Source organism: Narcine bancroftii, chromosome 6 (genome assembly GCF_036971445.1).
Source record: "Narcine bancroftii isolate sNarBan1 chromosome 6, sNarBan1.hap1, whole genome shotgun sequence".
In the NCBI taxonomy this organism is placed as follows: domain Eukaryota; kingdom Metazoa; phylum Chordata; class Chondrichthyes; order Torpediniformes; family Narcinidae; genus Narcine; species Narcine bancroftii.
In genome coordinates, this window is record NC_091474.1 from 161,454,926 (window position 1) to 161,472,480 (window position 17,555).

The 17,555-nt window shown below is 40.3% G+C and overlaps 1 protein-coding gene and 1 long non-coding RNA gene across 2 annotated transcripts in view; one reads left to right on the forward strand and one right to left on the reverse strand.

Annotated features, from left to right (window-relative positions):
- The window catches only part of LOC138736663 (uncharacterized), an 86,963-nt gene that overhangs the window by 46,876 nt on the left and 22,532 nt on the right, over positions 1–17,555 (forward strand). The gene's annotated exons all lie outside the window — the stretch shown is intronic.
- Positions 1–17,555, reverse strand: part of LOC138736661 (dihydropyrimidinase-related protein 5-like) — a 63,809-nt gene that overhangs the window by 20,293 nt on the left and 25,961 nt on the right. The window contains exons 3-6 of the mRNA XM_069886535.1: positions 12,757–12,936; positions 12,429–12,497; positions 8,203–8,247; positions 8,036–8,111 (exon numbers count right to left, since the gene is read on the reverse strand). Coding sequence (XP_069742636.1) covers positions 8,036–8,111; positions 8,203–8,247; positions 12,429–12,497; positions 12,757–12,936 — 370 coding nt within the window. The remainder of the gene's footprint in view (positions 1–8,035; positions 8,112–8,202; positions 8,248–12,428; positions 12,498–12,756; positions 12,937–17,555) is intronic.

The window sequence follows — 17,555 nt, forward strand, 5'->3', positions numbered from 1 at the left end:
ACCACCAGGGGAAAGATGAGTCCCCTACTGATTTTTTGGAGAGGGTGAGAAAGAATGTCCAACAGTATGCTGGTGTGGACCCTAGTACACCAATGGGTGAACAGCTTATTCGAATTGAATTTGTTTCCAAATCATGGCAAGACATTAGAAAGAAACTAGAAAAGGAGGAGGACTGGAGTGAAAAACCCCTAAGTGAACTGTTAAAAAAGGCACAAAAAGTATATGTGCAGAGAGAAGAAGAAGATCAAAAGAAGGCGACAAAGGTTATGGTACAGACTATCCGACAGATGAATGCTGAATCCAGAGGGGAAAGAAAACAAAACCTTCCTCTAAACAATCCAAAATATCCAAGAGAGGGAAGACCCCGGAGGTTCGTTAAGTGCTATTACTGCAATGAGGAAGGACACTTTAAGAGGGAATGCCCCCGATACAAGAGGGAATTGCGTGCCCTTGAACTTATGGAAGAAGATTAGGGGTGTCAAGGGTTCCAAATGTTAGGGACCAAATATAAGAGGGAACCCCTGGTAAAACTAAAAATTGGTCCCAAGGGAGAAGAGGTGGTGTTTATGGTGGACACAGGAGCGGAACGAAGTAGTGTAATAACTGTACCAATCGGAACTGAGCCTATAAAAAGTAATTTGACAATTTCTGGGATAGAAGGGGCTCCCAGAATGGTATCAATAATTCCCCAAGTAAAAGTGAAACTGGAAGAAAGAGAAGGGGTACAAGACCTCTTGTTATTACCTTCGGCTGGATTTAACCTCCTAGGAAGGGACTTACAGGCTCTCCTAGGTTTGGGTGCTCTCCCTGTGGACGGAGAAGTGCGAGTCCAGCTCTGCGCTTTAAAGGAAGAGGATGAACGGCAGATTGACGAGAGAGTCTGGTATAAGGAGGGAAATCGAGGAGGTCTGGACATCCCACCTTTACATGTCACATTAATACCAGGTCATCAGCCGGTAAGGAAACGTCAGTATCCTATTTCTTTGGAAGGGAGAAAAGGGCTACAGCCGGTAATTGAGACTTTAATACGAGACGGACTATTAGAAGAATGCATGTCACCTTATAACACCCCTATACTCCCAGTAAAAAAGTCAGATGGATCCTATCGCCTAGTTCAGGATCTAAGAAGTTTGAATGCTATTGTTCAGACCCGCCACCCAGTGGTGCCTAATCCCTATACTATTATGAGTCGGATTCCCCCAGACCATGAGTGGTTTAGTGTTATAGACTTGAAGGATGCCTTCTGGACTTGTCCGTTAGAAGAGGAAAGTAGAGATATGTTTGCGTTTGAATGGGAAAATCCATGGACAGGTAGACGGAGACAGTTTCGGTGGACTGTATTGCCCCAAGGGTTCACTGAATCTCCAAACCTGTTTGGACAAATGCTAGAACAAATCCTGATGGACTATCCACAATCTGATGATTCCCAACTAATGCAGTATGTGGATGATTTACTATTATCAGGACCCAAGGAACAAGAAATGAGGGGAGAGACCATTAGACTCTTGAATTATCTGGGGAAAAAGGGTCTATGGGTGTCCAGGAACAAGTTACAGTTTGTTGAGAAAACTGTGATATATCTGGGACACCAGATAAGTAAAGGACAGAAACGGATTACCCCTGAACGAATTGTGGGAATCACTAGAATGCCTTTACCCCGTAATAAGAAGGAAATAAGACAATTCCTGGGACTCCTTGGATACTGTAGATTATGCATAGAGGACTACTCAGCTTTGGTGAAGTTTATGTATGATAAACTGACAAATGAAAATGACTATCCATTGAAATGGACCCAGGAGGAGAAGGGATAGTTCGAGGACTTGAAACATCGCCTAACACGAGCCCCAGTACTCATTCTGCCCTCTTTAAAACAGCCCTTCCAGCTATTTGTCACTCATAACCAAGGAACAGCTGTGGGAGTTTTAACACAGGAAAAAGGCGGTCAGCGACACCCAGTGGCTTTCCTTTCCAAAATGATGGACCCAGTGTCTCGCGGATGGCCGACGTGTATCCAGGGAGTAGCGGTTGCTGCTCTGTTGGTAGAGGAAGCACGTAAACTTACTTTTGGAGGAAAGATGACTGTGTACACCTCCCATTTTGTGAGTGTTTTATTAACACAAACTGCCCATCGATGGCTGACTGATTCTCGCATATTAAAGTATGAAACCATTTTAATGGTTGGAGAAGATTTACAGTTTGCAAAAATTAATAGCTGCAACCCAGCTCAATTTTTATACAGCAGTGAAACAGAGAAAGAGGTGGAGCATGACTGTGTCGAGTTGACAGATCTTCAGACCAAGACCCGAGAAGACCTTTGCGATACTCCGCTGGGAGAAGGATATGAATTCTACATTGACGGCTCCGCCAGATGTGTTGACGGAATGAGAAGAAATGGGTATGCTATAATAGAAGGAAATACTTGGAAAGTAGTAGAATCCACGAGACTACCCGGAAGCTGGTCAGCACAATCCTGTGAACTATATGCCTTGCAGAGAGCCCTCAGAATACTGGCAAAGAAAATTGGAACGATTTACACAGATTCCAAATACGCATACGGGGTAGTGCATACCTTTGGTAAGATCTGGAAGGAGCGTGGTCTAATTACATCAAGAGGAAAGGAATTGGCACACGAACAGATGATTACTCTGACTTTAGAAGCCTTAACATTACCCCAGGAAATAGCAGTGGTCTACATACCAAGCCATCAAAGGGGAGATAACCCGACAGCAATTGGAAACAGACTGGCTGATGAAGAAGCCAAAAAAGCAGCCATGCAACAAGAAGTCCGTTTGCTGACTTTAATCCCAATAAGGCAAGGCATAAAGACAGCTCCCATTTTCACTGCTAAGGAAGAAAAGAACATGGATCAGCTGGGCGCAAGCCAGTTACCTGATGGAACATGGAAAACATCAGATGGAAGAATGGTTCTAAATAAAGAAATAACTCGCAATATTTTAAAACACCTGCATCATCAGAGCCACTGGGGCACCCAAGCCTTATGTGACACAGTGCTTCGAGAATATGTGTGTAAGGGAATCTACACCTTGGCCCAACAAGAGGTGCAAAATTGTTACCTATGCACAAAAATTAATAAGAAGATAATGAGGACAGGGACCATGGGAGGTCAACCATTAGCCATACGCCCTTTTCAACGTATCCAGATCGACTTCACAGAGTTACCTCAAGTTCAAAGATGGAAATATCTGTTGGTGATAATAGATCACTTTACCCGATGGGTAGAAGCCTTCCCAACAATAAATACTACAGCCTCTACAGTAGCTCGCCTCCTCCTAGAGCAGATAATCCCCAGATATGGTATAATGGATTCTATAGACTCAGACAGGGGTCCACATTTTTCTTCAAAAATCCAGCAATTGATTTGTGATGCATTACAGGTCTCTTGGAAATTACATACCCCTTGGCATCCACAAAGCTCAGGGAAGGTCGAACGTATGAATGGAACACTAAAAATCCAATTGACAAAGTTAATGGTGGAAACTAAAATGCCTTGGATAAAGTGTCTGCCCCTGGCCTTATTGAGAATTCGTACTGCCCCACGAAAAGATGTAGGGCTGTCCCCTTATGAAATGATGTTTGGGCTTCCCTTCTGGAGTACAGTTGAGGGGTGTCCCACCTTGGGGGAAGGGGATATATTTGTTAGGAACTATTTACAGGCACTGTCACGCTCTCTTACAGATTTACGAAAGAGAGGACTATTGGCACAAACACCACCTCTAGACTTTTCTTTACACAAAGTGGAACCAGGAGACTGGATTCTCAAGGGGTGGACACACGCATCCAGATTTAAGGGACCTGTAGAGGCGCCACAGGACCCTGATACGAACTCAGATTGGACTTGTATTCCTGGAGAAAAACCTCTTACCTTACGATTTCGCAAAAAGACTTAATTCACAATGTTATTGTTATGTTCTTTGATTTTTCTTAGTTTGCCTATGTCTTTATCAGGTGTGAAATGTAAGAAATGCAGAGATACAGTGGTCCTGTTTCAGGACCACATTTGGGGAAGAAAGGAAGGTAATTTCATTTCCCATACCTCAGTTCCTGAGAAATGCTGGGCAGAAAATACCACCCAATATCCATATACCCCTTGTGTGGAAAAAGAAGGAAATAATATAGGTCATTATATACAGATTCCTAATACCACTCCTTTCCCTCTTAACGGTTGGAAAGGTGACTCAAGCCCACCATGCCCTGATGGACTCTGGTTTTGCATACACCAACGTACTGTTCCAATGAAAAGTTACACTCCACACTCGAAATTGCCTGTCCCTTTAAGACAGCCAGACTTAGTTCGAGTCCATCCAAATAACCATGTAAGTTTCGGTAATGCAATTGGGGGAGATAACCTTTTTGTAGATCTGGCAACTAAAATTGCAGGAACTTTTAATGTAACCAATTGTTGGGTCTGCGGGGGTCCACGGATGTCAGAACAATGGCCTTGGTGGGGAGAACCCCTCAATTCATTGACCATGATTTCCCGGATTTGGACAACTAACCGAACGAGATCAAGAGAAACCTGGTCTCTCTCTAACGTCCCCTCTGGTTTTTATTGTCTCTCACGAGCCGGCAAATACCCAGTAGGAGAAAGTCCCTGCAAGGCTGTATGGATTCGCATTTCGCCTGGTGTTTTCACTTGGTTTCCTAAACCTCAGACTTGGTTCTTATCCACTGTTTTTAAAACTAATTGCCTACCCCTGTCTAATAGCAGTATTCAGTTTTGGAATTGTACCACTTCCACCATCACAGGACCATACCAATCAAATCCTGTTCTTAAAAGAGTTTGGGAAAGGGGGTATGGAGTATCCCCAAATGGATTATTCTGGGTATGTGATAATAAAGCTTATACTCGTCTTCCCTCACAGTGGAGTGGAACTTGTTTCCTAGGAATAATCCGCCCAGAATTTTTCCTTCTACCCCACGATCACGGTCATAAATTAGGCGTGAAGGTCTTTGATACATTACATCGTCAACCCCGCTCTACCACGGTACATTTGGGAGAATGGAGAGATGATTGGCCTCCAGAGCGCATAATTCAATATTATGGTCCCGCTACATGGGCTCAAGATGGATCTTGGGGTTATCGTACTCCTATATATATGTTAAATCGTATAATTCGCTTACAAGCAGTGCTTGAAATTGTTACAAATCAAACAGCTATAGCCCTGCAATTACTTGCATCCCAGCAAGGTCAAATGCGCTCTGCTATATATCAGAACCGTCTAGCCCTAGACTATCTCCTAGCCACGGAAGGAGGTGTATGTGGCAAGCTTAATTTGACTAACTGCTGCTTACAGATTGATGATAATGGAAAAGCCGTTCGTAAAATCGCTGATAATATTCGTACATTGTCCCATGTACCGGTTCAAACCTGGCATCCTTTCCCACAATTTAATTGGATGGACAAATGGTTTGGAGGAACCTGGTGGCGTACCTTCTTGTGGGTCATCGGAGGTATTTTATTCCTCCTACTTATTTTGCCCTGTATTATTCCCTGTCTACGCAGCCTGGTGATTTCCATGGTCGAACAAGCTATGCAACCAGGGGGAATGGGAGACCCTGTAAGACTTTTATTTCAGCGTGAGATTAATGTATCATAAAACATTTCTCTTCCCTAGCTTAGAATCCCCATTCATATCTATACATATATTCAACACATTTTAAAGAGAGAAAGGGGTGGATTGTGATATAGAGAATTTAGGTTAAAAAGACTTAAGTTAAAATGTGATGATTAATCATAAACAGGGAAGCCAGAACGGACAGAGAGTTTACTAGCAGTCAAGGACAGAAGGATCTGCTGAATATGTTTTTTTAAACCTATCTTTTCATGGTCATAGTGAGAGACATGCAGGAGACAAAGGATTGATAAGAAGTGTGAGAAACAGAATTTAGTGAATGTAGAGTTCACAGCGTACGTAACGAACGTGATAATTAATAATGCAGTTATACTTAGAATGTTTTTGTAATACTAACCAATTAAAACAGTATTAATAAGAAGGGGAAGGGCAAATAATAAGGGTATAAAAATCAATGCACTGTATGTATCGGGGCTTAACTGGTGAGAAACCAGTTGAGTCCAACTCTGCAGACTTGTAAATAAAGCTTGTCGTGTCATCAGTTTTAAAGAGACTCATGTGTGAGAAGTTTTATTTCTGACACTCATCATTCTAACCACCCCAGGCTTTCCCCTTGAAACCCAACAAACTGCAACATTTGTCCCTACACCTCCTCCTTCATCACCAATTAGTGACATAAACAGCCGTTCCAAGTGAAGCAGAGATTTGCAGGCACCTTTCCAACTTGGGCAACTGCATTTGGTACTTTCAATGTGGCCTCCTTTACAATGGCAAGGCCAAATGCAAACTACACAATGGTTTGCAGAGCACAAGTGCTCTGTCTGCAACAATCATCTTGAACTTCTGGCAGTACCTCATTTCAACTCCCCTTCCCATACTGACCTGTTTGTTCTTGGCATTCTCTGCTGTCATGACAAGGCCAAATGCAAACAAGAACACCTCGTTCTACTTGGGTGGCAATCAGCCCAATGGTGTGAACATTACATTTTCCAATTTCAGGTAAAACTCCCCTCTCTCTCTCTCTGTTTCTTTCCCATTCCCACCAGTCTGCCCAGGATCCTTCACCCTTGCCATCCCTTCCCTTATGCTCCTGTCTGAACTAATAATACTCCATGCACATTACATCTGCCAATCACCCATATACTTATTAACCTTGGTTTCTGATCCCTTGATTTATCTTTCCTATCCTTTCCCCTCTTCCTAATTTTCTTCCCCTCTTGTGCTCCCAACCTGGTTCAATTTGTCTTATATTTTCCTCCTCACTTGGTTCCATCCATCACCTAACAGTGATTTCTCAACCCTCTTGCTCATTTCTACATACAGACTACCTTCTCTCTATGCTCTCATTCCAGATGTAGGGTCCTCGCCCAAAGCTTCTGACCATTCCTCTTTGTCTTCTAATGTTTCTTTACCTGCTGAGTTCTTCCAGTAGTGTACTTTCTGTTTCAGATTCCAGTATGGCAGTTCATTGCATTTTCACAAATTCCTAATTTGATTTATGAGCAATGAAATGATCTGAAGAATTTGGGCAGTGTTAGAAATGAAAACTAAGACCAGTTGAAAATGTTAAAATTATCTCAATCTTAGTGATAATATGTGCCATGGCATGATCTACTGAGGCAAAGATATGTAGTTGATGGAAATCTGACATCGATGCTACTGTGAGTTAAGTTCACAAAAGACTGAATTAAAACAGATTATACAAATCAGGCAAATGAGCAAGTGATCTTGATTACTTCTGTGAGACAGCATACGATGGAAATAAGGTCCTGACTGATTTTAAGTTATATTTCTGGACCGTATATTTTCATTTGATTGTTAGCTGGCATGAGTAATATCATTTAAAAATCAAATATACATATTTTTCAATGAAATTCCCTGCAATCCTCAATTGATGATGGCTTGAGGGTGAAAGAATATTTATTTGATGCCTGACTTCAACAATCAAGTGTTTGTCTTTGTGACATTTTTTTATATTTTGTATTTCTCATTTAGATTCAGATGACTATTTTAATCCCTCAGGTATGTGAAATATTAATTTATAAATGTTGTTGTTGCTTTGTAGGTAATCTATAACATATTAGAAACTTCAAGATATTAAAAGCCAACAGTTTTCGTTCCATTTACTTGGAAGATACAAAGTGATATAAATAAATTTGTTTCAAAAATTTCCATAGCTTTATCAAAGAAAGTTGTTTCTCACCTTTGCAAATTATCTGTGCAAAATCCACAATCTATAATCCCTCAAATACATATTTATGGTTCCATCTCTAATTTACTCTATTCAACAGAACTTTGTTTATGTAACTTAGACTTCCTGAATGCCAAGGGAATATTTATTACTAAAATTAGACAGCCCTCATATATCAAAATGATAATCAAGGATAGATTTTTCAAAATATCTGTGAAAATTCCAATGGATTTAACATAATCAAACTTACCATGCATTCGTGCAGAAGCAATAATATTAGCTGCTGACTTGCTTGAGATATTAACCAAATATAATGGACAATGGGTCTAAAGAAGAAAAAGCAACAGGAAGAATTTGATAAGAAATCCCAATTAAAAAGATGAATATATGCTGAAATAAACATTATTAAAAACTCACTCGATTTGCAATTGTGATGGCACGATGTGTTGCTTCTGCTTCAACCTATAGAGAACAAGATGTATTTTAATATTTTTTAAGCAAAGAAGTAAAATTGTTGAGGAAAAAAAGGAAAAAGATCCCTCAACTTTCCCCACAAGTGTATGACTAGGTTTCAAAAATAAATTAGAAATAATTAAAGGAATATTAGATAGCATTTGTGGAGCTTTAGCAATTTTTGCAGTTAGCAATATGTTATTTAAAATTACCTGTCATTTTACTAATTCACAGAACTTTAAAAGATAAATGACAATTTATTTGAAAATAGTTGCTAAAAACTTTAAAAACCAACACTATTTTTTTATATTTGTCAACTTAAAAAGAAGCTTCTTTTGCACTTAAAAATCTGCATTCCAGTTCAAAATGGCTACTTTGTATCTTTATTGGCAAAACAATTTATAAAATGCTTTACAGGTTACAAATGTCCAGGTTATGATCAAGTCATACTTCTGAACTGGTTGTTCCCCAATTCACACGTGCACATCGATGCACATTGCGCCCCCAATTCGTGCATGCACATAATGTTACCCCACAAAGGCTAATAAGAACCATGAGTACATGTTCTGCCTTGTGTACATATTTGGCTTATGGACAGACCTAGGTAATGGAACTCATTCGTAACCTGGGGGCTGCCTGCATTCACTTTGAAACTTATCTGTGGAACATAAATGATAAGAAAAAATTTCCTATATATGGCTCATAACATTTGGCAGAACAATTTGTAACATAGAACAAAGAAGCACAGGAACAGGCCCTTCGGCCCACATGTCTGCACCAAACAGGATGCCCCAATTAAACCAAAATTCTGCTGCTGGTATACGATACATATACCTTGGTTCCCAGCATATTCATAGTATATCTAGATGTCTCTGAAACAGTACTATTGTATCTGCTTCGACCACTAGTCCTGACAGCTCATACCAGGCATCTACCAATCTCCAAAATTAAAAAAAACATTCCTGCACATCTCTTTTAATCTCCCCCTCATCTTAAATACACATCCTTGAGCATGTGACTTTTTACTCTTGGAGAAAAATTCTGACCCAGGCCTTTCATAATTTTATAGACCTATCAGGTTTCCCTGATAGGATTAGCCACTTCTGACAGAAAATTGCAAAAGAAAATGCAATAAATTTAATATTGATTTCGAGGGCTACAACATGCCCATTCAGATGATGAGGTTTTTTTCCTGGAGATCATGCTGAAACAGCATAGGAGGTGAAACACACAAGCCATAGTGATAATGGGAGGAGGATTAAAATTAATGGCAACTAGAAGCTGCGAGCCATCCTTGTGGACCAAACAAAGGTGTTCTGCAAAGCGACCACTGTGCTTACACTGGACTTTTCTAATGCACACATCACATTATGGATACTGAATTCAAAATGGAAAAATTAAGTGAATTGCTGCCTCATCTGACAGGAGTCTTTTGGCCCCCAGGAATAAAAAAGCAAATATTATATCTCCTGCAGTTGCTTAGGAACATGGTCTCAGAAAGTCAGTGGATATTGATGGAGAAGGAAAAATGAATCAGGGAGTCTCAGAAGGAATAGTTCCTTAAGGATTCTGGGAGATGAAATTACTTATCTGGTGCTAGAATCTCATAGAACATGCTGGAAGTTATGAAAGATTATCCATCAAATGTACAGGATACACTTTTTGCTTCAAAAAATGCTATTGACCAAATGAGTTTTTCCAATGTTGCTTTTTTGATCCAGATTCCAATATCCGCAGTCTCCCTTGTCTTGATCCTATTCTTTTGGTGTGTAGAGGAGTTGAGAGAAAAGTGAAAAAAGCAGGAAACATATCTGAGACAACTCTTAATTATCATACAGGGGAAACCATGGTGAAATAAAAGGCACCTCAGAAGCTTCAGAGTGAAAGTGTTATCGTCAGAACAGATTCGACAGAGTCAGAAAAAATACAAGGTTGGACTAGAGTCAACAGAAACAGGATAGAAGTTTATAATTAAAGTAGCAGTGGACATGTTATTGATAATGGTTGTAATCCTCAACTCTGAGATGATGGCAGAAGAAAAAGAGTCACGTATGGATCATGCAAAAAAAGGAAGATAAGGTAATGAAATAGTTAAATATTTATGATCATGAACATGTGTCACAAAATTTGTTGTTTTGAGGCAGCAGTATTGTGCATTACAAATGCAAAATTGTTTACCTATCTCGGCTGCACCATTTCATCGGATGCAAGGGTCGACAACGAGATAGACAACAGACTCGCCAAGGCAAATAGCACCTTTGGAAGACTACACAAAAGAGTCTGGAAAAACAACCAACTGAAAAACCTCACAAAGATTAGCGTATACAGAGCCATTGTCATACCCACACTCCTGTTCGGCTCCGAATCATCACCTACGGCTCCTAGAAGGCTTCCACCAGCGTTGTCTTCGCTCCATCCTCAACATTCATTGGAGCGACTTCATCTCCAACATCGAAGTACTCGAGATGGCAGAGGCCGACAGCATCGAATCCACGCTGCTGAAGATCAAACTGCGCTGGGTAGGTCACGTCTCCAGAATGGAGGACCATCGCCTTCTCAAGATCGTGTTCTATGGCGAGCTCTCCACTGGCCACTGAGACAGAGGTGCACCAAAGAAGAGGTACAAGGACTGCCTAAAGAAAGCTCTTGGTGCCTGCCACATTGACCACCGCCAGTGGGCTGATCTCGCCTCAAACCGTGCATCTTGGCGCCTCACAGTTCGGCGGGCAGCAACCTCCTTTGAAGTAGACCGCAGAGCCCACCTCACTGTCAAAAGACAAAGGAGGAAAAACCCAACACCCAACCCCAACCTACCAATTTTCCCTTGCAACCGCTGCAACCGTGTCTGCCTGTCCCGCATCGGACTTGTCAGCCACCAACGAGCCTGCAGCTGACGTGGACATTACCCCTCCATAAATCTTCGTCCGCGAAGCCAAGCCAAAGAAAAATTGTGGATTACAAATGCAAAATTGCTTTAAATTACAGTTCTTTAAAAACAAAATTTAAAAATAAGTAATTAGTGCAAAATAAAGAGAAAAAATTGAGGTATCTATAAATTCATTGTCCATTCAGAAATCTGATGGCAGAGGGGAAAAAGGGGTTTTTGTTATGATGGGTGTGCGTTTTAAGGCTCCTGGACCTCCTTCCTGATGGTAGCAATAAGAAAATGGCATGGTCTGGATGGTGAGGCTCCAATCTTGAGACACTGCCGCTTAAAGATATCCTTAATGGAGTGAAGACTAATGCCCATGATGGAGCTTGCCGAGTAATCTTTTCCTGTCCTGTACATTGGCACTTCCAAATCAGATAGAGATGCAACCAGTCAGAATACTCCAAGATCTGTATCATTGCAGGGAGCAGCACTATTACAGTCAATATACGAGAGAAAGGGTTAAGAGAAAGTGCCAGAGTAGAACAAAAATATGGGCCAAAGTATTTGATTCTTTCTCCTCAGTATCAGGGAATAGGTTTGCAAATAATATTCATGACAAGTCCAAAGACTTTAATGACCATCTTGACTACATCAGCCTTTCAAAGATTCCTTTCTTTTCTCATTGTTTCCTTGGAAAATCACCTACAATTTATTTGGCTTCAACATCCTATCATAGATATTCCTTTGTTCCTTTATTCTCTCCAACCATCCACCTTCAAAAACACTTGCATTCTCACTTCTTCCATTTCTGATAATTTAATGACCTGAAAAAACAAGCCTATTTGTTTCTCCACAGTTGTTAACTGATCTGTTAAATTTTTAAACCATATTACCATGTTTTTATTTTAGATCTGCAGCATTTTTCATTTCAATATATAGCTTAATCCAAGGGAGTTTTTTTTAAAAAAAGTTCATGAGAACAGAATAAGGGAAACTACTGCCTTCAAATTATGATTTCCCCCACCCAGACAAAGAGGTGAAATTTCACTTCTGGATTTCCAAAGCCTTTAATACAGTCAGAATATCACAATTATCAGATAGAACAAAATATTTATATTTCCTGTTGTATTTCACACTAACGAAATACTTGTTGTCATCAGTCTGTACTTTCACTTTGACACCTAAAAAACTGTTCTTGCTCATTTGCAAACATGAATAAGCAAACATTGTCAATGCATCAGAAGATACGCAACCACAGTATTGATAAATTAATTTCATACTTGCGGACACAGCCTGTAATCATTTTAACGTGACCAACCTCCTCAGGCCTGCTGATGTCTATTCCCTCGGGCCCAGTGATTCCCAATTCAAGAGCTTCTTTTGCACCCTGAAAAAAAAATCACAGCTTTAATCTCCCTTGGAGTGAAATTGGCTCAAATTGATTCAGTCTACTGCAGGAAGCCGGGCATCGAAGGATATCAATATTCATGGACACATTAAGGTTTCAAAAGGCAACTCAAATTCTGTCACCTTCTCTGTAATGATACATTACATTACATTTAATTTTTTAATGGTGTTTGTGGTAGAATTTCAAATATTTTAAATTGGTAATGTGTCATGTAGTTTTTTAAAATCTGAACAGTTACCTCTGCCACAAGGTCTCCATTTTCAGCATGAACACAAGCTATGGCACCCAGAATTTTACATGCACGAAAAACCTGGTAAAGTTCATTATCACGTAGCATGTATTGGTCCTTGTACGTCATGTAGGTTTGGAATGAATTCACTCCATGTTCCTTCACAAGTTCTTCCATTTCAAGTTGTACCTGAATTTTAAAAAAACATGGATTGATGATTTGGCTCAAACTTGCTCACAGTTCAAAAAGTCAGTAAAATTATAATAATAGGACACAATATCATGATTGAACTTCATCCTTCATGCTTTTAATCTAAATATCAACCTGGTCAACCACAGTCCTCTACCCTAGGATGAGAATTTCAAAAGATTCACAAACCAAGTTGGAATATTTCATATTTCACTCCTGACTGGCTGATCCTTCACCCTCAGAAATGAGCCCCACATCTAATCATTTTACTGAGAACAAATAGCCTCTCAGAAACTATTCCAATTCTCTTTTGTATTCCTTCACTGACATTACTATAACATTTTCTTATTTGCAAAAATTCAAGAGAATAAAAGCTTATTCTACTCAATATTTCCTCACAGAACAGCCAACTTATTCCTCACCTACTTGTTCAAAGGCAATGAGAAACAAGAGTTCTCAAGGTGTGCACCCTTTATTACTGCAGCAAAACTTTGCAAACTTACTCCCTTTGCAATAAAGATTAACAGACCTTACATTTTACTAATTTTTTGTCATTAATGGTCCACAAGAATCCACATTAATATCAGCATTAACTAAGCTCACGTGCAAAATAAACCAATCTTCTTGACTGCAGTTTCAACTACTGAGCAGCATGGTTAGTCCATCGCTATTAGTGGCAGCAACTCGGTTTTCAATCTGGTGCTGTCTGCAAGATATTCGTGCATGCACCTGTAACCCGTGTGAGTTTCCCCCAGGTGCTCTGGTTTCCTCCCACCCTTCAAAACGTACGGAGTTGTAGGTTCATTGGGTGTACAGGGATGTGCTACTTAATGTCTGTTTAGGCAACGTCTGAACACATAATTGTCCATCGCCCATGGTCCCATAAGGTTATAATAGAGTTCAGAAATCCTAATCTGAGAAGGGGATGTAGCAGACATAACCAGACGTACGCAACAACTTCCTGCACCCAACACATCTATTTCATGTCTTTTGTAAACAAAGGCATGTATGTAAGTACTGTACTTTCTATCTATCATGGTTCCCAAGCGTAGCAAAACCAGTGCTAGTGATAACAGCAGCAGGAAGCAAAGAAGAAGTATCAATTTGGAAGTGAAACATAAGGTTATTAAGCAATACAAAGTAAGGTGGAAAAACAGTGAATGGTATTCCTTGCAATTATGGCTTGTTGCACTCGACCATCACGACGATCCTCAAAAACAAAGAAAATATTCTCCAAGCTGTTAAAGGATCAGCTTCACTGAAAGCTACAAGGCAAATGAAAATGCGAGAGGGACCCATATCGGATATAGAGAAATTGGTCCTCAGTCCATGTCATTAGCAAACACAAAAGCGAGTCCTTCTCAGCACGCTGACGATCACTGCTAAGGCACAATGTTTGTTCCAGATCTTAAACAAATTGCAGGACCAAATAATATCGAGTTTAGTGCTAAGTGAGGGTGGTTCAGGAGCTTCAAACCATGTTTTTCGCTGTAATGTGAAAGTGAGTGCTGAGTCTACGAGTGCTGATGCAAAGGCAGCAGTAAAATTTGTTGAAGCTTTAGATCAGGGGAGGGTAATCTTTTCCCATGCGTGGGCTGGATGTGTATCACTGATTGATGCTACATAAAATAAACAAATAAATAGATGGAATAAATACGATGATGCATTTCAGGGGTGGGGGGGGGGTCGAGGGGGCTAGTATTGGCTTCAACCTTTCTCAGCTTTGGAGAGACTGGGTGGCATCAGCTAGTATTGGTTCTACCCAAATTTGCTAGTTTGAAGAGGAGGAAAGATATTAGGTGCTTTTTCTGGGATAGGAACAGCACTTTATTGACCAATGGCCATCTCATTGAATATGGAACAGGAATGACTGTGTGATCATGGACAATTCAACTGATTCTCCCTGTCAGGAGAATTACTGAACCCCACCATGACCAAAGGAAAAGTTACTTTGATTAACCTGGAAGCAGGAGAAATGCTGTATTGGACCAAAATAATGGTTAATTTGATTGATCCAGAACTGGGTTTTGGAAGCATCAGGAGTTGTGATAACCATTCAAATTAAAAGGTATTTCTCTGGAAGAAAATCAATGAGGATTTGTGAGTTTTCGGCAGTATGGTTACAAAGTGTCTCCCATCTCCTTCGTGATAACTTGTGTGCATTAGTTTAAAAGTTTGTGTCTGGACAATGGAATTTTAATAGTGAACTTGGAATGACTTTTCAGAATTGTGCTTGAGGCATCCCTCCTACTCGCCCTCGCCCGCCCTCACCCTCGCCCGCCCTCGCACGCACACACTCTCTCTCACACAATTGGTTTTGATTTGACTAATGTGTTATATCATTAGTAGTTACTAATAAATAGTGTTTTAAAAGAAAAATATAATACTGCCTTAGTGAATTTCCATTGCCACTGGTCTGCGACGTAACATTACAAGAGTGGTGATACACCACTAGCCTACTGCAGGGGGCAACCTGTGTACCTGCAGGAAGAGCACTGGAGGACAAGGCAACACCTGGCCGGCTGTCAATTAGCTGACCTGAATGGAGCAACCCCCACCCGGTCGGCTGCCAATCACCCTCCGGGATACAAGCTACATCCAGCCCCTCGAGGTTAGTCTCAGAGCCAGCACAGCTATTCTCACAGCCAGCTTTGTGGAAGTTTGTGTGGAATAAATCCTGTTGAACAGACTATATTTTGTGCCTGCTTTTCTGCTCAAGAGTGCATTACAACAAGTTAAAGCCATTTCTTATTTGGCAGAGTGAAAACTCCAGGGCTTTCAAGACATTAACAAACACACCTTACTGGTTTATTACAGGACCAATAAAAAGTCCTGATGACACTCAAATGCTGTTTCAGGATGCCCTTCTCAATTGCTATGCCAGTGTAATCGAGAAGTACTACTTGGAAGAAGGTGTACCTTTCAAGATTTTGCTAACTGCAGACAATGCTCCAGGACATCTCCCTTTCATTAGTGACCTCCACCTCAATAGTAAACTGGTGTTTCTCCCACCAGACATCACCTCTTTAATCCAGCCAATGGACCAAGGGGTTATTGCAGATTTCAAGGCTTATTACCTGAGAACAACCTTTGCTCAGACCGTTGCTGCAACTGTTGACTCTGGCAGGACACTGATGCAGTTCTGGAAGGAGTGCAACATTTTCTACTGCATAAAGAACCTTCCTTGGGCCTGGGATGATGTGACCTAAGAGTTCATGAATGGCAATATGGAATAAAATAGTGAAGTGGTATGTGCATGACTTCAAGAGAATTGAAAAGGATGATGAGATTGCAAGGACGAATAGAGCTGATGTTGACATGGTAAACAACCTGAACCTAGACATCTCCTAGAGGTGATTCCTGAGGAACTAACAAATGAAGAGTTGCTGGAGCTAGAGTAAGAGGAATAGCTGAAGAAGAGGCAAGGGAAAGGAAATTGCAGAGAAGAACAGGTGTTGAAGAAGTTCACTGTTAAGGGATTAGCCAAATTCTTTGCAGACCTGAACTGCTTGCTGAAGAGATGGAGCCAAACACTAAACACATTTCACTGATAGGGAGGAATCCTCATGGCAGTGTCTGCTGCATATCAAGAAATTTATGAAGAAAAAGCAAACGAGGCAAATAACACTGGACATATTCCTGAAGAAGCCAACACCTCCCCAAGAGCCTCAACCAGGTCCTTCAGGCATTACAGAGTGACGGTTCATCAATGGAGGCTAATCAACCTGAAACTCTTCCAGTGGGACACTATGAGGAAGTGGTGAACAGTGATGTGGATGATCCTGATCCTCTTTGTTTAATTGTGTGTGATATAGGCTAAGATAGTGATTACATAAAAGTTTAAAAAGTGAAGAAAAAAGTTGAACAGTTTAATTTGGCACATGTTCAGTATCTCATAGAGCTTTGCTCAGTATATACAAATAATATGGTGTTCGCACAACATACACATTGCATAAAGCCCAGATTCACTAAACATATCGAGAACGTTAAGAGGTGCATACTGAATGGATGGGTTTTGGGTTTCACTAGCCAGAATCTGCTCCTACCACGTTGCAAATAACATTTAAAAAATAATTAAATTTACTCTTTGATTCTACAACCTCAAATCACTTCTACAAGGAACTGAATGGACAAGGAGAGTTTACATTATTTTTGAAGAATCATGTTTTATTCAACAAATAGTCATTAAATAGTGCCAAAAAAATCAGAAATTCCAAATACCATGTACATAATGAAGCATAATTTTTAAATGCATTCTTTTTACTGGGAAAGTTGGCATGAACAGAAAATCCATAAATGCCCTTGAGAATTCACTTTATTGAGCTTTTGAAGCTCTTCATGGAGTAGGAGATAACAGTCATAAGGATACATCATTGGTTGATTAGAAGGACAATGCACATATAAAACAATATTTTGCTGGTTGGCAAGATGCAACATAAGGATCCCAATAACAGCATTCATGAAATGCCACCTGCATTTACAAGATGACTCTTCCCAAAATATGGGAAGCAAAAGAATTGCTATTTGCAATAAGCTTCACAATGACAAATAATAGAATGACTGAATCAAGTATTCATTGTTAATGTATTAAAAGGGTCATGGGGGAGAGGGGAGGAAAA